The sequence below is a fragment of the Tyto alba genome, unplaced genomic scaffold (genome assembly GCF_018691265.1).
Source record: "Tyto alba isolate M040663 unplaced genomic scaffold, T.alba_DEE_v4.0 Super-Scaffold_40, whole genome shotgun sequence".
NCBI lineage: Eukaryota > Metazoa > Chordata > Aves > Strigiformes > Tytonidae > Tyto > Tyto alba.
In genome coordinates this window covers 48,680,820-48,696,682 of record NW_024881316.1, presented here as the reverse complement: position 1 = coordinate 48,696,682, position 15,863 = coordinate 48,680,820, and the positions used below count along the sequence as shown (strand labels likewise).

The 15,863-nt window shown below is 38.8% G+C and overlaps 1 protein-coding gene across 4 annotated transcripts in view; it reads right to left on the bottom strand.

Moving 5' to 3' along the window:
* Positions 1–15,863, bottom strand: part of KIF13B (kinesin family member 13B) — a 140,140-nt gene that overhangs the window by 31,223 nt on the left and 93,054 nt on the right. For 2 of the 4 annotated variants that reach the window (XM_042803364.1, XM_042803365.1), the window contains exons 29-36: positions 14,556–14,611; positions 13,114–13,238; positions 11,829–12,005; positions 10,191–10,283; positions 9,081–9,233; positions 8,002–8,079; positions 7,297–7,350; positions 6,312–6,332 (exon numbers count right to left, since the gene is read on the bottom strand). In XM_042803364.1, the coding sequence (XP_042659298.1) occupies positions 6,312–6,332; positions 7,297–7,350; positions 8,002–8,079; positions 9,081–9,233; positions 10,191–10,283; positions 11,829–12,005; positions 13,114–13,238; positions 14,556–14,611 (757 nt within the window). The remainder of the gene's footprint in view (positions 1–6,311; positions 6,333–7,296; positions 7,351–8,001; positions 8,080–9,080; positions 9,234–10,190; positions 10,284–11,828; positions 12,006–13,113; positions 13,239–14,555; positions 14,612–15,863) is intronic. The other 2 variants (XM_042803366.1, XM_042803367.1) reach the window with 1 other exon arrangement.

The window sequence follows — 15,863 nt, the reverse complement described above, 5'->3', positions numbered from 1 at the left end:
GCAGTCATGAGTGAAGTCAGGATGCAGAGTGTCAAAGAGAAAAGGGGTAAGGACAGACAGAGCTCGGAACAGGAAAAGAAATAGGATCTTAGACTTACAGGCTGGACATTAGTGCCTAGGGTCAGAGAATGGCTGAGCTGATCAGACCAAGAAGAAGCAACTGTAGTCCTGCAATTTCTCTCTTGCTAACAGAGAGAATCTCCAAGCTAGTACTTCACACCAGTGCACGAGTGTCAAGAATCTACGTAGCCAAATCGCTTTCTTCCTACTCTATCATCTTGATATGTTAAAATCATTGACAGGGTTGTCTGCAATGATTACACTTAAGTGACTGGCCAGAGGGTGTCCCTGCCGAAAGTTTCACGTGGATACAAGACATACTGCTTCACCAAACTGAGCACCACGTTAGGTGTGCAGAGCTGAAAGGGAGGCACTGAAATCCATGTGGTTGTCCTGCAAACTTCTGATATAGGCACACGCACAACGCCTGTCAAAGCGGTTTCCTTGCACTGTGAAAGAGCAGACTCTACCAAAGCTATACGGTGCTAATTTACTTAATTTATAGGAGACCTCAAGGCAATTCAATATCCATTTAAGAGTCCAGGGGTCCAAAGAATCCGGTCTCAAATGCTACAAGATTTCTCAATTTCTTGTGGAAAAGTGTTGTCCTGTTCAGGTAACAGAGTGCCCTCAGGACTACAAGCTTATAAAATTTCACCTTCCTAGAAATAGAGGTTGCAAAGACAGGATGGTGCAGCCAAACCGATAAAATTTGAAGTCTGATTCCACTTCTGGTAGAGAGTTATGCTGTGGTTGGTACAATATCTGTACTTGTCTGGATTAGATTGTATCTGTATCTGAATCTTGCTTGTTCTTTTAAAAGACACATAACAGGAAGAGAAATACTTTCACAATGAGATGATACAGTGAACATACTAGAAGGGAGTCATAAGGGATGGATAGACCTGCTACATCCCAGATCACAAGTTCCATGTAATTTTCCTGGGGGAAGAGGGGGAAAATTCACCTTTTCAAGAAGCTTTATGCTGTTGGATGCAAGGAAATAATATGACCTTGAACAGAAAAATGACAGGCAGCTAAACTAATCGTAACTGTAACTTGAAGTCATGAATGTTTCACAAATAATAAATAAGCCAGGATAGGAGGAATAGATTTCTCCAATGGGTTGAAGGTCACACTGAGCAGCCCAGAGCAAAAATCGTTTCCATTTGGATCTATAAGTTAGTCCCATAGAAGCTCTCCTGCTTTGAATAGCAAGTAACTTGCACTTTTGCAGAGCAGCACCTGTCTTCAGACCTCTACCAGCTAACATCCATATTATTAGATGTAGAGGCAACAGGCGCTGTTTCTGTGAAGTAACATTTGGGATACCCAAAGACTAAAGGATGTCTGAGTTCACTGGAGGCAGCCAATCTGAATGTCAAAACTGATATAACCCAGGCTGGCACTAGCAGTAATACCAGGGGTTTGTTTAGTCTTGTATTTTTGAGGACTTTGGTGTTTAAGCCCTTCTTGAAAGCTTCCTGCTCTGTAAGCATGGAAGACAGAGCTGTTCTACCCCTACCTTAAGCCCCCAACTTAAGCATTATCTTTGACCTGCAACTCATTTATGTCTTAAACACATCAAAAAGTCATGCCTACATCTGGAAAATTCTTTCCACAAAACGCTTCTATGAAACAGTCTTTTCTATTCCACGCCCCAGAAAATCTTATTCAGGCTTCTGCAGTCTTGTGTTTCCACTAGTGCAGGTTTCTCTCAGGTGGCCTTACTGCACGCAGGCTCGCCCCACTTCTGTCCATTCAAAATACTGCTTCAGAGACTGCCTTCTTACCCTGCCATTTTGGTCATTTCATGTGCTGCAGCAGACATTTTAAGCTGGCACGGAAACAGGCAACGACTTCAGACTATGCCCAAACTGTCTTCCCCTTTGAGATGTGAAATGTTTCCCAAAGTCTCCTTCTCTGGCTCCCACCGATGGGTTAGTTTGCAAAAGAGTCAAAACATGGGAAAAGAGTTCATACCCTATCCAGATGGGGAAAATATCTCAGTGTAATTCAGTATTTTTTGGATGCACCAGCTCAGTGGTGCTGAAGGAATTAAAAAAAAAAAAAATTAAAATATGATTATTTGGTGGGAAGTCATCACAAGACTCAAACAATCTTGAAATACTGTTTGGTTCTGTTGCCTTCTGGCCTGGTCTGCCAGCAGCCTGGTAGATGTTGGCATTAGGTTAAGAAATGAACTATGGGAGAGTACAAAGCATCTGAAGGGTTCTATTCTGGAGGATGTAACAGAGCTTGATTAGTGTCACTTTTGGATCTTGGGATAATGATCCACTTACTGAAGACAAATGGATAAAGGTGACATGCCTTAATAATTTTCTAGCTATAGACCAAGTCTAAGCGCTTCCGGAGACCACAGAGACATAAGAAACAGAAAGAGTATTATGGAAAAGTTTTCTAGCTTACTAGAACACTGACTCAATGCAGGTAAGGAGCAACTGAATAATTTCTGAATCACCATTTATTGAGTCAGAAGTGTCCTTCATTGACTGTTCCAACAAAAATAATTTCAGGCAAGTATCTTGACTTTCTAGACCTGTTTGGAGAATGGTGAAAAAAATGGAGTATATAAGAAACAGAGTAAAACACTTCCAGAATATTCATCCTGCACAGAAGGAATGGCAGTGTTTAGTGACTTTTTCCTCAGAAAAAGCCTTTTTTCTTAGGATATTTAGGAAATTTTGCTTCAGCCTTGATATTATGTATGACTACATTTTCTGCATCATTTAAAGTATTTTGCCAGGTTAAATAAAATGAAAGTCCTGAGAACAGGAATGTGCACTTGAGAAAAGGATTTGTCTGGCCATATATTTAAGGTACGTTGGGTTTTTAAATAACACTTGCTTTGGAGAGAGCAGAAAGACAGTCATTTTAGACTGGAGGCCAGATTTGTTTGGGGTAATGTGACCCCCTCAACTATGAGATGGCAGCAAACAATTGATAAGTAGGTAAATCAGGACAACAGGTTGAGATACATTTGCAAAAGAAAATACTGCAGACAACCAAAAGGGTCACCTGTGGTAAGAAGAATCTGCAGAGGCAAAAGCTAGTTCATAAATGATTGAATTTAATAAACTGGATTGAAAGATAACCCATCTCAATCTCACAAAAAGAAAAAAACATAAGAATTATTAACTATATTAACTTGATGAAGTTCCCAAGTTTTGCATAGGCATGTTATATAGCACTCTCACGATTCCTTTGTGCATTCACCAACTGAAACACTTCAACTTAAAGTCTAAGCAATTGGTATTATTTAAGTGCTGTGAATCTTTCCTCTATCAAGAAGGGTGGTGAGAGAAAGGAAGGAAGCTTGTAAATCATTTGCCCAGAGGAGCCATCATTTCATGAATATATCTGGTCTCTGCCAAGTGACCAAACAGAGGTCAAGTGACTTAATTTAACAAATCAAAAATAGCCACCGGAAAAATGCATGTCCCTTGCTGTATTTTGATACAGAGCTGCTCATAAAGTGTTTTATTTCTACAATACCTTCTCTGCCTTCCTTTCTTTCACACATTCTCCATGAAGAATACCAGGGAATTTATTTCAGGTCAGCACTGACATGCACAAAATCTTTAGAGCAAATATGGGTGATCACTACCTAAGTCATCTGTAGGCTTTACCTGACAACAATTCTTTCCTTGAAGTTGACACACCATTAAAATGCTGCCACTGGATAAGAGAAATGAATAGTTCTTGTGTTTTATTATTTCAGTAGTTCAGAAAAGGCTTAGGAAGAGGTGACCATGTAGCACTTAAATATAAGCATACAGCTGGGACAAAAGGCACTTGTTCTCATGAACAGAAAGATTATTCAAATTGATCTACATAGTACCAATTTGTTGAAAAAATTCTGGTTCCCAGTAAAATCTGAAGGTTAAGTGGCACAATCTTCTCTTACTTGGCTTTTGGACACAAGACTTTTGAGCTACAAAGTACCGGACCTTTGGGAAAGGAAGGATGACCGTCCAAGACAGAACGGCTATTGTGCTAAGGTATTTTAACAACAACTCATGGAATTTTTCATCAGTATGTGATTATAGTCTGAAGAAGACCTGTAAAACAAGTCAGAGATGCCTTTCATGCTTTGTGCATCTGATCCATCCAGTTTAAGTCAACTGAATTTTAAAACTTCCAATACAAGCACCCTGGAACATAAAAATCCAGCTACGTATCTTATATCAGCACTAAGAAACTCTGTACTCCTGCATCACCTGACATGTGCTGATGTGCAAGATGAAATAAAATTCATCTCACTCTCCTGTAACCATATCTGTAGTGATAACAGCAGTAAAAATTGGCTTTTTCTCATTTAAGCAAGCAGATATAACTTAGAGGTGAGACCAAATGCAGTCCTGTTAACCTAGCAGGAAGCACTTGTAAGACTGTCTTCTGAAGTAAATTTAGAAGGCATCTCCCTGCCTTCTCAGCCAGTTAGGTAGCTTAATCTTATGAGTTATTATTAAAAAAATCCCAACGGTGACTTAAATATTTCACATGAATGCATATGTCACAGTGTGAGAGTCATCCTGCTCTTTGGAAGCTCTCTGTGGTGACAGTAGACAGGGATATTTTTTAATTCTTTTTTCAAAATTTGCCAAATCCACACCACTGCTCAAGTCCTGCAGAAGAGCTTTTCTAGCTCTTCATGCAGGAGTAACCACCCATCCATGTTTGTAGTAACAAAGATTCAACTATGGCTACAAGATGAACCTGGGTCCTAATTCTGGAAACTTCTGATCCGCCTGTGTTATTCGCATCGACATCATATTTACTTCTAACTTGTTTAATATTCTCTTTTACAGGGGAATGAGTCCTGGCCATTCATAGTGCTGAAGAATGAAGGAGCGTCCACATTCATAACTTTACTGGTATGAATGGTGCTTTACATAGAGGAATGAGACTGAAGAGCCCTTTCCACAAAGCTAAAAATCCACAGTAAAGACAGCCAGAATGCAAGGAATAATCATGTTAAAATTAGAGAGAAAAATATAATGGAATAAAAGTTAAGGAGAGGAATATTCTGAAACATGTCAAGGTCTTCCACTAATATTAAAGTACGCAGGCTTCACAGATTAGTTCTGCACCCAATTCAGGATGTTGTTACTATCCTGTGACTGATGTTTCTTATGATATAATAAACCACTTGTTTGAGATTAGCTTGTTATAGTCACTTGTAAACAAACCCAAATTCCTAGTAAAATAGAGACTTATGACGGCTGGAGAAGACTTTCACTAAATTTCTCTGCAAGTGATGAAGACACCAAACTTAGCTGAAGCTCTGCATATCAAGCTATTCTCAGATCCTGTATGCTAAAATAGATAGGACTGATATTACCAGTGTGCTTTATGATGTCTGTGTGCCAGAGGAACATTGAAGAATTTGCTTAGCGTTTCACGGTGATTGCAAAAGCTTTAGTTCATCTCCCTCTGGAAACTCAACCAGAAATCCATCTGAAACCAGAAAATTCTAACAGGACTTTGCACCCGCGGTGTCTTGAGTAACAAGTGCCTTGAAACGAAGCACGCTGCGAGCAAGGAGGTAAGCTACACAGCCACAGCAACACGTTACGGTAGTACAGGGTGTTTGCCAGCACCTACCCCAACCACAGCGAAGACCTGCAAAACCCCAGGCCAACCACCAGCAATTAGCTCTGGTTAACCAAAGCTTGGGACAACTAAGGGGACAAAAAGCCATTCCTCCAAGAGCGTTAACACGATGCTAAGGATAAGCATGTTTTCTGTTGGCCCTGTATTAATTTAAAATAATGCTTTCATAGAAATCGAGAGTTGTTAACACTGAACTGTCTGAAGCCTGAGAATGATTTGGAAGAAACTCTCAACGTTCATCTCATCTCCAGGCTAATGTATTTTCTTGCTTTCATGTCTATTCCTTTTTTTTTTTTTTTTGCCAAGAAGGGGCCATTTTGGAAATAACTTCACCCTGTCCAAAAAACTGTGAGAAATTGCATTAAATAGCTATAGCTCTGTAACAAACCATAAGATGCACCCAAGAATGAGAAATTTCTCTCATTTGTACCAGTCCCACACTGCATTAATGACAGACTTTTCAATGGAAAAATTAATTTGCTGTGTACTATGCAAATGAGACACCACCAGCAGCATCTTCAAAGCAGGAAGTAAAAGCATGTAAAGTGAGCAAAATAAACTTTATAGTGAGATAAAATTATTATCCCACTCATTAGGTGGACCTAATGCATTACCTCTGCTGGGACCTTTGGACTCTGAAACATGCAATAAGAGAAATTATTGAGGGGAAGGGAGAAGAAAACCAGAAATCATTAAGAACTCTAGTTTTTAATTTTTACTTTAAAAGCCTACAATATTGAAACATCCCACAGTTCTCTCCAAATAGGAGTTGCTATAAGCACTTTATCACCTGCACATATTTTAGCATTCTCTACATGGATCAGATGTAGCAGATTTAGCAACCAATGCTAGAGCACTACATCAAAATTCTATTATTCCTTGCAACTGCATTATGCATTAAAATGCCTTGTCACCACTAGATTCTCTCTTTTAAAATGACTACATGCTTGCTGGGCAGAATATCTATCAGGAAAAGACCCTTCCATTTATCTAGGATTTGGAAAATAAGTTTAAATTTAATCTTCCACTTTTTAAAGAAATACTTTTGATCTATACTGTTGTTTTTAAGCAGTGTAATGGGCTGAATTATCACCCACCACAAGCTTAAGAATACTAGTTTCCCTCTGAAGGTCAGAGACACTCTTCATAGGTCTCTGTTCCGTCCTAGAGGTGGACCTGAATTTACATACGAACCCAAATTTGTCCATTCCCCAGAAGGTTTGCATCCACCGAGGGGAAAGCTTCGGAAGAGCTCTGAAGCTTGACAATGAGAAAATTTGCCCTGATAAATGCACTCCAGTGTGACGGATGGCTACGTTTAATCTCACCTGCTCAACCCAGGTCTGCCATTGTACATCCCACGGCGGCTGGCAGCAGCGCTATGTGACTGGCAAAGGCCTGAGAACTTTCCCAGAGAGATCTAGTATAGCATATCCAAAGCTAGTAAATCCTGGGAATAGTCCCGCGGATACAAGGAGCACACGAGTGCCTCGTCTTTTACAGATATTTCCCACTTATGCCCCTCTAATTGGTCTCGTGTAGTCACTGTAGCTATCTTTTTTCTACAGAAGATTTCCCAGGAGACCTTCAGATGCTTACCCGGTTACTGCTCAGGTTATAGGGGGGTGCTAAATCTTGGCGGCTTCCAGAAAGCTGAAATAGTTAAGACAAGCACAGTTATTTCTTAACTAAAACAACTGATACATATGCCTCTTGACAAACACAAGGAAGGGTAAAAAGAAACAGTTTTGCAGTTAAAGCAGAACTGAAATCCAAAAGATGAAAGGTGAAGTCGCAATTATTGACCTGGAAGGAGCCAGAATTTGTCAAGTTTGATTACCGGTTCTATCAAAGGATTTACTTCCAAATTTTGGACAACAGAAATCTCATCTTTCTTATGCACAACACTGTTACACAGTTTAAGTTCAGCAAATAGTTGTAACTTGCTTTCAAATCTTCTAAAGAAAAAGAAAAAAAAAATCTTCCACCTGATAGCTAAATGAAAAAACCTCCAGTGTTCAGAAAAAAAAAATGCACAAGGTCTTTTTACTTTGCTTTTTCAGATGGTCTGGATTTATGGGGTGCTTTCAAGCATCCTAGCCTCTATGATGAAAGCATGAATATGTGCAGATTTTGTCTCCAGTTAGCAATTTACATGCTCACAAATAGCAGAGACAAACAGAAGGGTCAAACAGAAGGAAATTTATTGCTATACTCCACGACTCTGGCATCATAGAGACCTGTAATTGAAAGACTGGACCTGCTGCCCTCAGTATGCTGCGGATGCCAGCATGGAATACTCACCCGATTCACATTGGGAGAGCTCAGGCTCCTGCGGTAGAGTTTCCCTTTTCCCATTAGCTGTTCTTTTACAGCAACTTCCTGCCAATCACAGAGAAGCAAACCAAAGAAATTACGCACGTTTTGCAAGAATCTAAGCTCCATCATCCCAGGATAGTTTTGTCTATACAAGAAAAATGTTTCTAAACAGCCTAATTGCACAGGCTCCTGTCTGTAAAGTCTACTGTAAACTAAAACTTGCACGTAACACGGCTAGAAGCGTAAGACTGGATAAACTTTAACATCTAGTATTTTCCTGATTGGCATACGTAGGATTTTACAGCTAGTTCTGATTCCAGGAGATGATTGTTACAGATGCAAAGACTAAGACTCTCTTTCCTAGCTGAGCTCTTATTTTAATCCTTTAAACTAATTAGGTACGACAGGGAACTTACTTTCAATACTTAGAGTGCATCATGCTTCACCATTAAATTTATAGTGGGCAGGCACATACTCTAGCTTGTTTTGCATAACTTACTTTTGTGCTTGCATAATTTATATCCAGAAGAGCAATTTTCAATAAATGTTTATCTCTCTTGTATTTTTCCTGGTAAACAGATCAAGTTACAGTACTTAATCTTAACCCAATCAATGTTTTATTTATTAACAGAAGGGGTTTGGTTACTTCAAGGTAGAATATGGGCAAAATTACAAGAATTCGACTAGCAACTTTGGACACTATTACTAAAACCCAAGCTTCAGAAAGCAAAAGCTAATGCCACACAACTACTTTTTCTGAACCATCGTTAGCAACGCACAGTCTTAAAAACAAACCAACCATCCCATAGCAGTGCGTTTAATCTGAAGCTGCCAGTCCCATCCATCCATATTGCAGGTAGTTGAGTGAGAACATCTCTGCAGAGCGCGCTACATTTGCTGCTTTGGATGTTTGCCACACACACACTTTGTGCAGCTGAGGTATGCACAGAAGTGGTGGTTTTGGTTTGTTAGCCGTTGTATGCATTTACGAGAACATTTGCGCTGCCATACACTGTTCTCAGTAAGCATATTCTCTGCTGTCTGCTACAGCCTTGAAAACAGACCTGGCGCAGACGATCCAAGGTGAGAATGTTCTCCACAGCCAGCACACTCCGCAAGTACTTCTCAATATAGGCTTCAGAGTCAGCTGAAGCTGCATCTTCAACATTTGCTGCCATTCTGGCTAGTGCCTCCCGCTCTTCAGCTCCCTGAGCATCCTAGGAAGATGAAAAGGAATGGCATCCTCTTAAAATAAAATAAAGATCTCCCACATCTGTCCCGAAGAAAATGCATTTTTAAAACATGCGGGACACATTCCACATTGTTTGCCCTTAAGCTCAAGGGCAGATTCGGGTGGCTTATTGGAGATTTCTAAATATAAGCCTCATTACATTGAAGGAACTTGTGCCATGCAAACTGCATGAGTGCTCCTACCACTGTCACAGACATCTCAAGCTATATGTGATTATTGTTCTTTTGGGTTTGGTTTTCTTTTTGAGAGTCTCACAGTGAGACGTTGCCATTGATTAGCAAAATGGCTGCATTCAGATATTTTGTAATTAAAAAGTGCTCAAACACATTCAGGGTATTATCTGTCCTGTGAGGAAAACAAAATTTCAAGTGACTTGCAGGAAAAAAATAGAACATTGCTTGAGAAACATTTCAACACAGAGTGCTAAATACAGCAGAACATGAAAGACAGAATCAGGCAGCAATCAGACTTTTGGCTCTTCATGTGTTAATGTTTTTACAAGTGCTCTGATAGAGCATCTGTTTGGAAGGAAAGGATTAGCATATAACTAGGAACATGATCAGGAATCAAGAGTTGCATAAAGATATTACTCAGAAAATGCCAATTTGTTATTTTTTACATATTCTCGTGCTCCCTACATTAGGCACTTCACCTACCCATCTTTACTCCCCTTTTTCTCTCTTTAAAATGTTTCTTCAAGGACCTGAGCAAATAGATGCTCACTCAACAAAATACATAGTGACACTGATAAGACATAGGTTGCTGCTAAGTCACAGCATGTAATGGAATATGCTTAATCTTTTATAAGAACCATTGTTTATGTGGGCAGCAGCAAGAGCTAGCATGCTCAAAATAAAGGAAAAAAAAAATCAGAGAGCTAGAGGCTCTTAGCCAATTCCAGATACGCCGATTTCTTACTCACCTCTGGAATATTTGAGACTATCTCAAAAGTGACACCACAGCCAGGAATGGAACTTCGGTGAGACATTCTTCGGAGGAAACTCTGTGCAAAACCCTGTGGGGAAGCAGAAAAAAGGAAAATATTTCTTGTTTTAAGGAAAACATGGTTTAACGTATTTCAACTGCAGTAAATACAGTTTACAAAGAAAGAAGCCTAAACCCAAAGATTTTAACTTGGAGACAAATAATATGCTTGTCTGCATTTTAGATACAGAGAAAGGATTAACTTTCTTCATTGCAAGGTGACCACTTAACCAGCACACAAATCATTTGCTAGTTCTAGAAGTGGTGGGGTTTTTTTGGGTAGAGCCCTCGGTGACTTGTCTTGAATATTGACAAGTACAGGCATTAAATTCTTGACCAAAGAGATCGTTACGAAGAATGATTTAAGGGGGCATGGTCATTGTTTATGCTGACTTGGCGCCTTGCAGGGTTAAGAACTGGACTGTTGAATTAATGCAGAGATGAGTCATTCAAAGATGCTGCTGAGATGAACAACCGGGAAAGGTTATTGACGAGGATTTTTAGAAACCTAGCAAGAAAGCCAAAGATTCTGTGTCGAATAAAAGTAAAAAACGTCACTGACTAAATCTGTAGGAAACAGAATTGATGAAGACTTAACACAATTGTAATTATTGGCACGCTCAATTTACCTACTGAGTACACTCTTCCATTCTATCTGATAAAAAATTCCCTGTTTCTGAGAAAAAGCTTTTGCCTGACTTAAGCACCAAAGAACTGTAATTCTTCTATTCCTAGCACTAAAAGCAGTTTAGAGTTGCCTACAGGGTTTCTGGGTGTGACTACACCTCTTCTGCTCTTGCTTCAGATTTTAACTACAGAGGTGCAAACAGAATAACAATTCAGGCTTTCTGCTTTGTCATTATCACTGCTAGGGGAAGCTGGATTCTGAAACAATGCTGAACAAACTCTTCCTCACCATCTTTCAAGAATTAAATATTTTTCAGGACATGATGCTGCAAATAGAATGACAACCTTCTGCTTTCCATTTATCAGACATCCTGCTCTCACCTACACATTATCGTAAGAGCACAAGCCAGTTGGAAAACATAAAAGACCAAGAGCGATTAACTTTGACAAATTACACAAGGGGACCTCTGTTCCAACTACTGCTGGTTTATCTCTAAATATCTGGATGCATAAATAGGAATGGTTAGCAGTAATGTGTGAACACACTGTAGGAGCAGGGAAACACACGTTTCTTCTGATGCACAGTTTTTGCAAAACATGAACTCCAAGCTCATGAGAAGTTAACTGTTTCTACTTTTTCCAGTGACTGGGGAGAAAGCACATAGTTAATAGAAATAATACCGAATTGCTCATACTGAAATGCCACCGAGCCTTTAAAAAAAAGCTTCATTATCATCCACAAAATAAAAGATTCTATGAAAATTACTTGGCAGCTTAAACTCTCGATGCATGCCATTGATATGGTGCTTCCATACAGGCAGAGATGAAGGTAGATACGAGCAAATAAGAGTCATAGTAGCAACATATTGCACAAATCACAGCCTTCCCCTCTTCAAGCAGTGATAAACGTGGGGCAGAGTGAAAGTGTGAAGGAATATAAAAGATATACCTGTCTGCCATACACATTAACACAAATGCGTTTGCGTAGCACTAATTGCATTTCTGCAGGGTGACTGAGCTGGACAGTGGCTCTCACAATAAGGTAAACTCTTTCATCTGCTGCTGTTCCTTTACTGAGCTGGATACAGTCGTGGACTGTGGAATCCCATGAGGCTTCTGCTTTCACCTGCAAAGGAAAAAAATGTATCCTCTAATAAGCATAATTAGGTGTATAATTAACTGTAATTAATTAAGCATAATTAACAAAAATACATAATACATAAATTTTGAGAGTCAGCTTCTCCATTTCACTCCCTGTGAAGAAAAATCCCTGCACTTTAGAAGAGGCCATTTAAAAATCAAGATCAGTTCACAAAATGCAGACGTTGGGATTAGAAATGCCAACTTGCTCAAACTCTCCAACATTCCCTCTTGAAAAAAAGGTCTTTGAATACCCAGGATCACTGCAAATATGCAGAACTACGGGACCATTTAGCCTAATTTATTGAGATAAATCAGAGAGTAACAGAAATTGCAGTGAAAATCTTCCATCATACCACATAAATTCTCCTGTCTGTATTTGAGAAATAACTTTGCTGAAACATTTCTAGCAATACAGCAAAAGCTGGAATTTCTCTTCTTGAACGTCAAAATATAAGTATTACTGAAGATTTAAATAACTTCTCTTCAAGCCAGAAGAAAAATGGCCTGGTAGCCATCTTCCTATGCTTTAAAAACAAAACAGAACAAAAAGCCTACCCAAACCATCAGGAATAAAGCTCCTCTAAAAAATACAAAATAAAGTAACTTTGAGAGTAAGGAGCAAAATTTTAAGGTAAAAAAATAAATCAGAGATTCTAAACCTAATAGCAAAAGTTATAAACCAACAATTGTAAAGTTGTAAAACGATGAGCTATGTGGCAAAATGGAGTATAATGAATGTAACACTGCAGAAGTGAGTATGTTAACTGTAGTAACAGTTAAGATTGTTTGGTTTTTCAGCTGGGGGCTTCCATACTCTCCTTTGCTCAGGGATTTTTTTTTTTTTTTTTTTAAACATGAACTCAGAATCTCAAGCTTTTGTAATGCTTGGATTTAGATGAGGGAAGACCCTTGACAAATCATGGTTATACTTGTAGCAAATATTCCTTGAAAACACAAAGTCGGTCATATAAGAAACAAGTGTTGTATACTTTTGCATGCCATCTTTGATGCATTATTTTCACATTTGAATATATAAAGAGAGCAATTAAGAGACTCCTAAACTGAATATACTGGTCTGCAACCCTGCTTACCTCACTATCATGATGCTTCACAATCTGCAGTTCAAAGAATTCCTCCTCCTCTTCTGCAACAAGAGTAGCATCCCACCCGCCAGCTTCTGGGTCATCAAGGTTATCCTGGGAACTGAAATCATCGGCTAAAAACAAAAGTGAACGCAGAAGGTGAGGTGGCACAAAGCAATTATCCTTTTTAAAAACATCCAGCAAGTCATGAATTCACATTTTCATGATTCACATTTTCATCCCCAGCTTGGCTACTTACGCTCTACCTACAAAAGAAAAGCTCTCTGTGTTGTTCCACTTCAAAAACAATCCCCCTTCTATACAGAAAGAGTGCACAGAGATTTGGGGACACAGATTCAAGCATGCCTCAAAGTCCTCTATTGTGCGGGAATCTCCCCCGGTGGTAAACATCCCCTCCTTGCCCACAGGTATATTTTCAGCACTACTGCTCAATCATACTAAGCACATTGCTTATTTAGCATTAATTAGGTGTTGTGGTTTTTTAAAAAATAAAGATAAGCTGCTGGTTGAACAAGTGAAAATACAGTAATTTTAGATCATGATTAAACAAACCCTTAATTTGGTTTTTGAGAAGAAGCTCAACCTGCTCTGGCTTGAGTCCTTTGCTGTGAATGAATTATTAACTAGCTCCTCTCTGCAGCCATTTGATATATCAATGTGCTTTTTGAGGTGAACAAACCATAAATGTAAACAGAATTACAGCAGAGACCTCCTCACAACAGGCAGAATGACACCTCCCCATTCTCACCCGATGCTTCTAATCCAAGTGCCAACCCTCTTTTAAACATTTTAACAGGGATTTGTTCAACTGATTAGGCACTGTTGGCTCCCCAGACTACTTTGGGGTTGCCGCTTTCTTGGGTACAATTTCCCATTTTTGGTAGAAGTATCTGACAAATATGTAGTTCGAACTGGATTTTCTATTTGGATGTATCGAAGCATACATTGTTTAAAGAAACACATATGATCACACTCTGTAAAACTAACTTGAGCTTATCGTGCCATGTTTTTTTGATACATAGGCACTATTCTACCAGTGACTTCACATTTTCTTCTAAGTCATCAGTAAAGAAATTCTAGGATATCAGTGCCCTATCCTGGGAGACCTCGGAAAGAACATTCCCAACAATAATTTTTTCTTTACACTGGCTTTTGCTGTTCACTCCCTTAGGTGTGCCGATTTTACTACTTCTATTTTACTTATTAAATATCTGCAAAACATTGGGATTATTGAAACCTACGGTTCCTTCCATATATAATGCTGTATATTTTGAAACATTAAACAGCATGTTTCAGTGAAAAATGTGTACTCTCAAATTAATCTACCTGCCATTTCAGGCATTTCTTCATTTTATTAGCTTGCTTACATTCTATAATGTCTCTGGTTGCACAAAATTTCCAAGTCCTCTGTCATTTTAAGAACCACTTACCATTCAAGTCAAGGAAAATAACAGGAATGTGAGTTTCCATACCAGGCACAGGGGTCCTAAAATGTAAGACAGGGACAGTGGCAGCATTTAACCTAATGCAGTTTTACCCAGCACACGAACCTTATGATACAAGCCCACAGTACATTACATTCAGTACAACTGCAGTTTTAAGCCAGACCATTGATAACCTTGGCAAACAGCTTTGTTTTAATTTACTGTTGCAGATTCCAAGAGACTCAACTAAATTGGTATTTCTTTCATACCAGATATCTTACAAGTATTATGTTCTTTGACCTCTGCTTTCAGAAATGTTTTCTCCCTCTAAAATGCTAATACCAAAATTAAGTTTATTTACTCTGACAAACACATTTATTAAATGCAAGCCCCTCTGCATTAGTAATGGCAGTGAAGACAGCAGAGTGAGAGACAGAAAATCCAGTGTCAAAGTTTTTAAACTAACATCAATGCTGCCATACTACACAGTTACTACTCTTTCTTACAAAACACACATATTTAAGAGTCAAAGCTGCCATTTAAGGAATCTTTCATATCATGGAAAAAGGGGTAACATAGGTGGTGTTTTGATTGTTTTTAAAATGAAAAGTGCTAGGCCATGGAATATTTAGGCTACACAACATTAATAAGGTACTAAAAATGTAACCTGAAGCATGCAAGACTTTAAGACTCCTTGTTGTAATCTTAGCTGTTAGAAAGGGCTGTAGCCATGATGAACTTGGACTTGATGAACTTTATGGTGAAGAAGAGCAGGCTGGAGTTTTATGTAATATATAAGGTGCTTGAATCATACTAAACATTTCCTCTGGTGAAAGTGTGTTCAAAACATTCTTCTTCAAGTAAGTTTCCTGCAGCTCCACCATTTTCAAACCTAGTCAAACACTTTGATGTAAAAGTTGACGTGCTTCCAACAAGCATTTGCCATTTTTATGTTTCAGAAGTACTAGCTTTAACAAATTTCAGCTTAAGACTCCACGAGACTCAATTCCATCAATAAATACTGTTAGAGGTTTGCTCAGAAGAAAATTCCAGAGAGTCGAAAGCAAATGAAGACAAGAGGTTTGAAGTGAAACAACCTTGCTTCCTTATCTGCAGTTGTTACTCACAGCTGCTGCAGTAAGGCAATCTCGGTCTAGTGTAGTTTACTATTTTTAATGTTTAGAAAATTACATGGAACACTTGCTGGCTAAACAGACTTTGCACTCAAACCAGGAGCACAACAAAATGTCCCTTTACATGCAGTTTTATTATGACGGAGCAGCCTTTTAAGTGAATGAACTAGGTAATTAACAT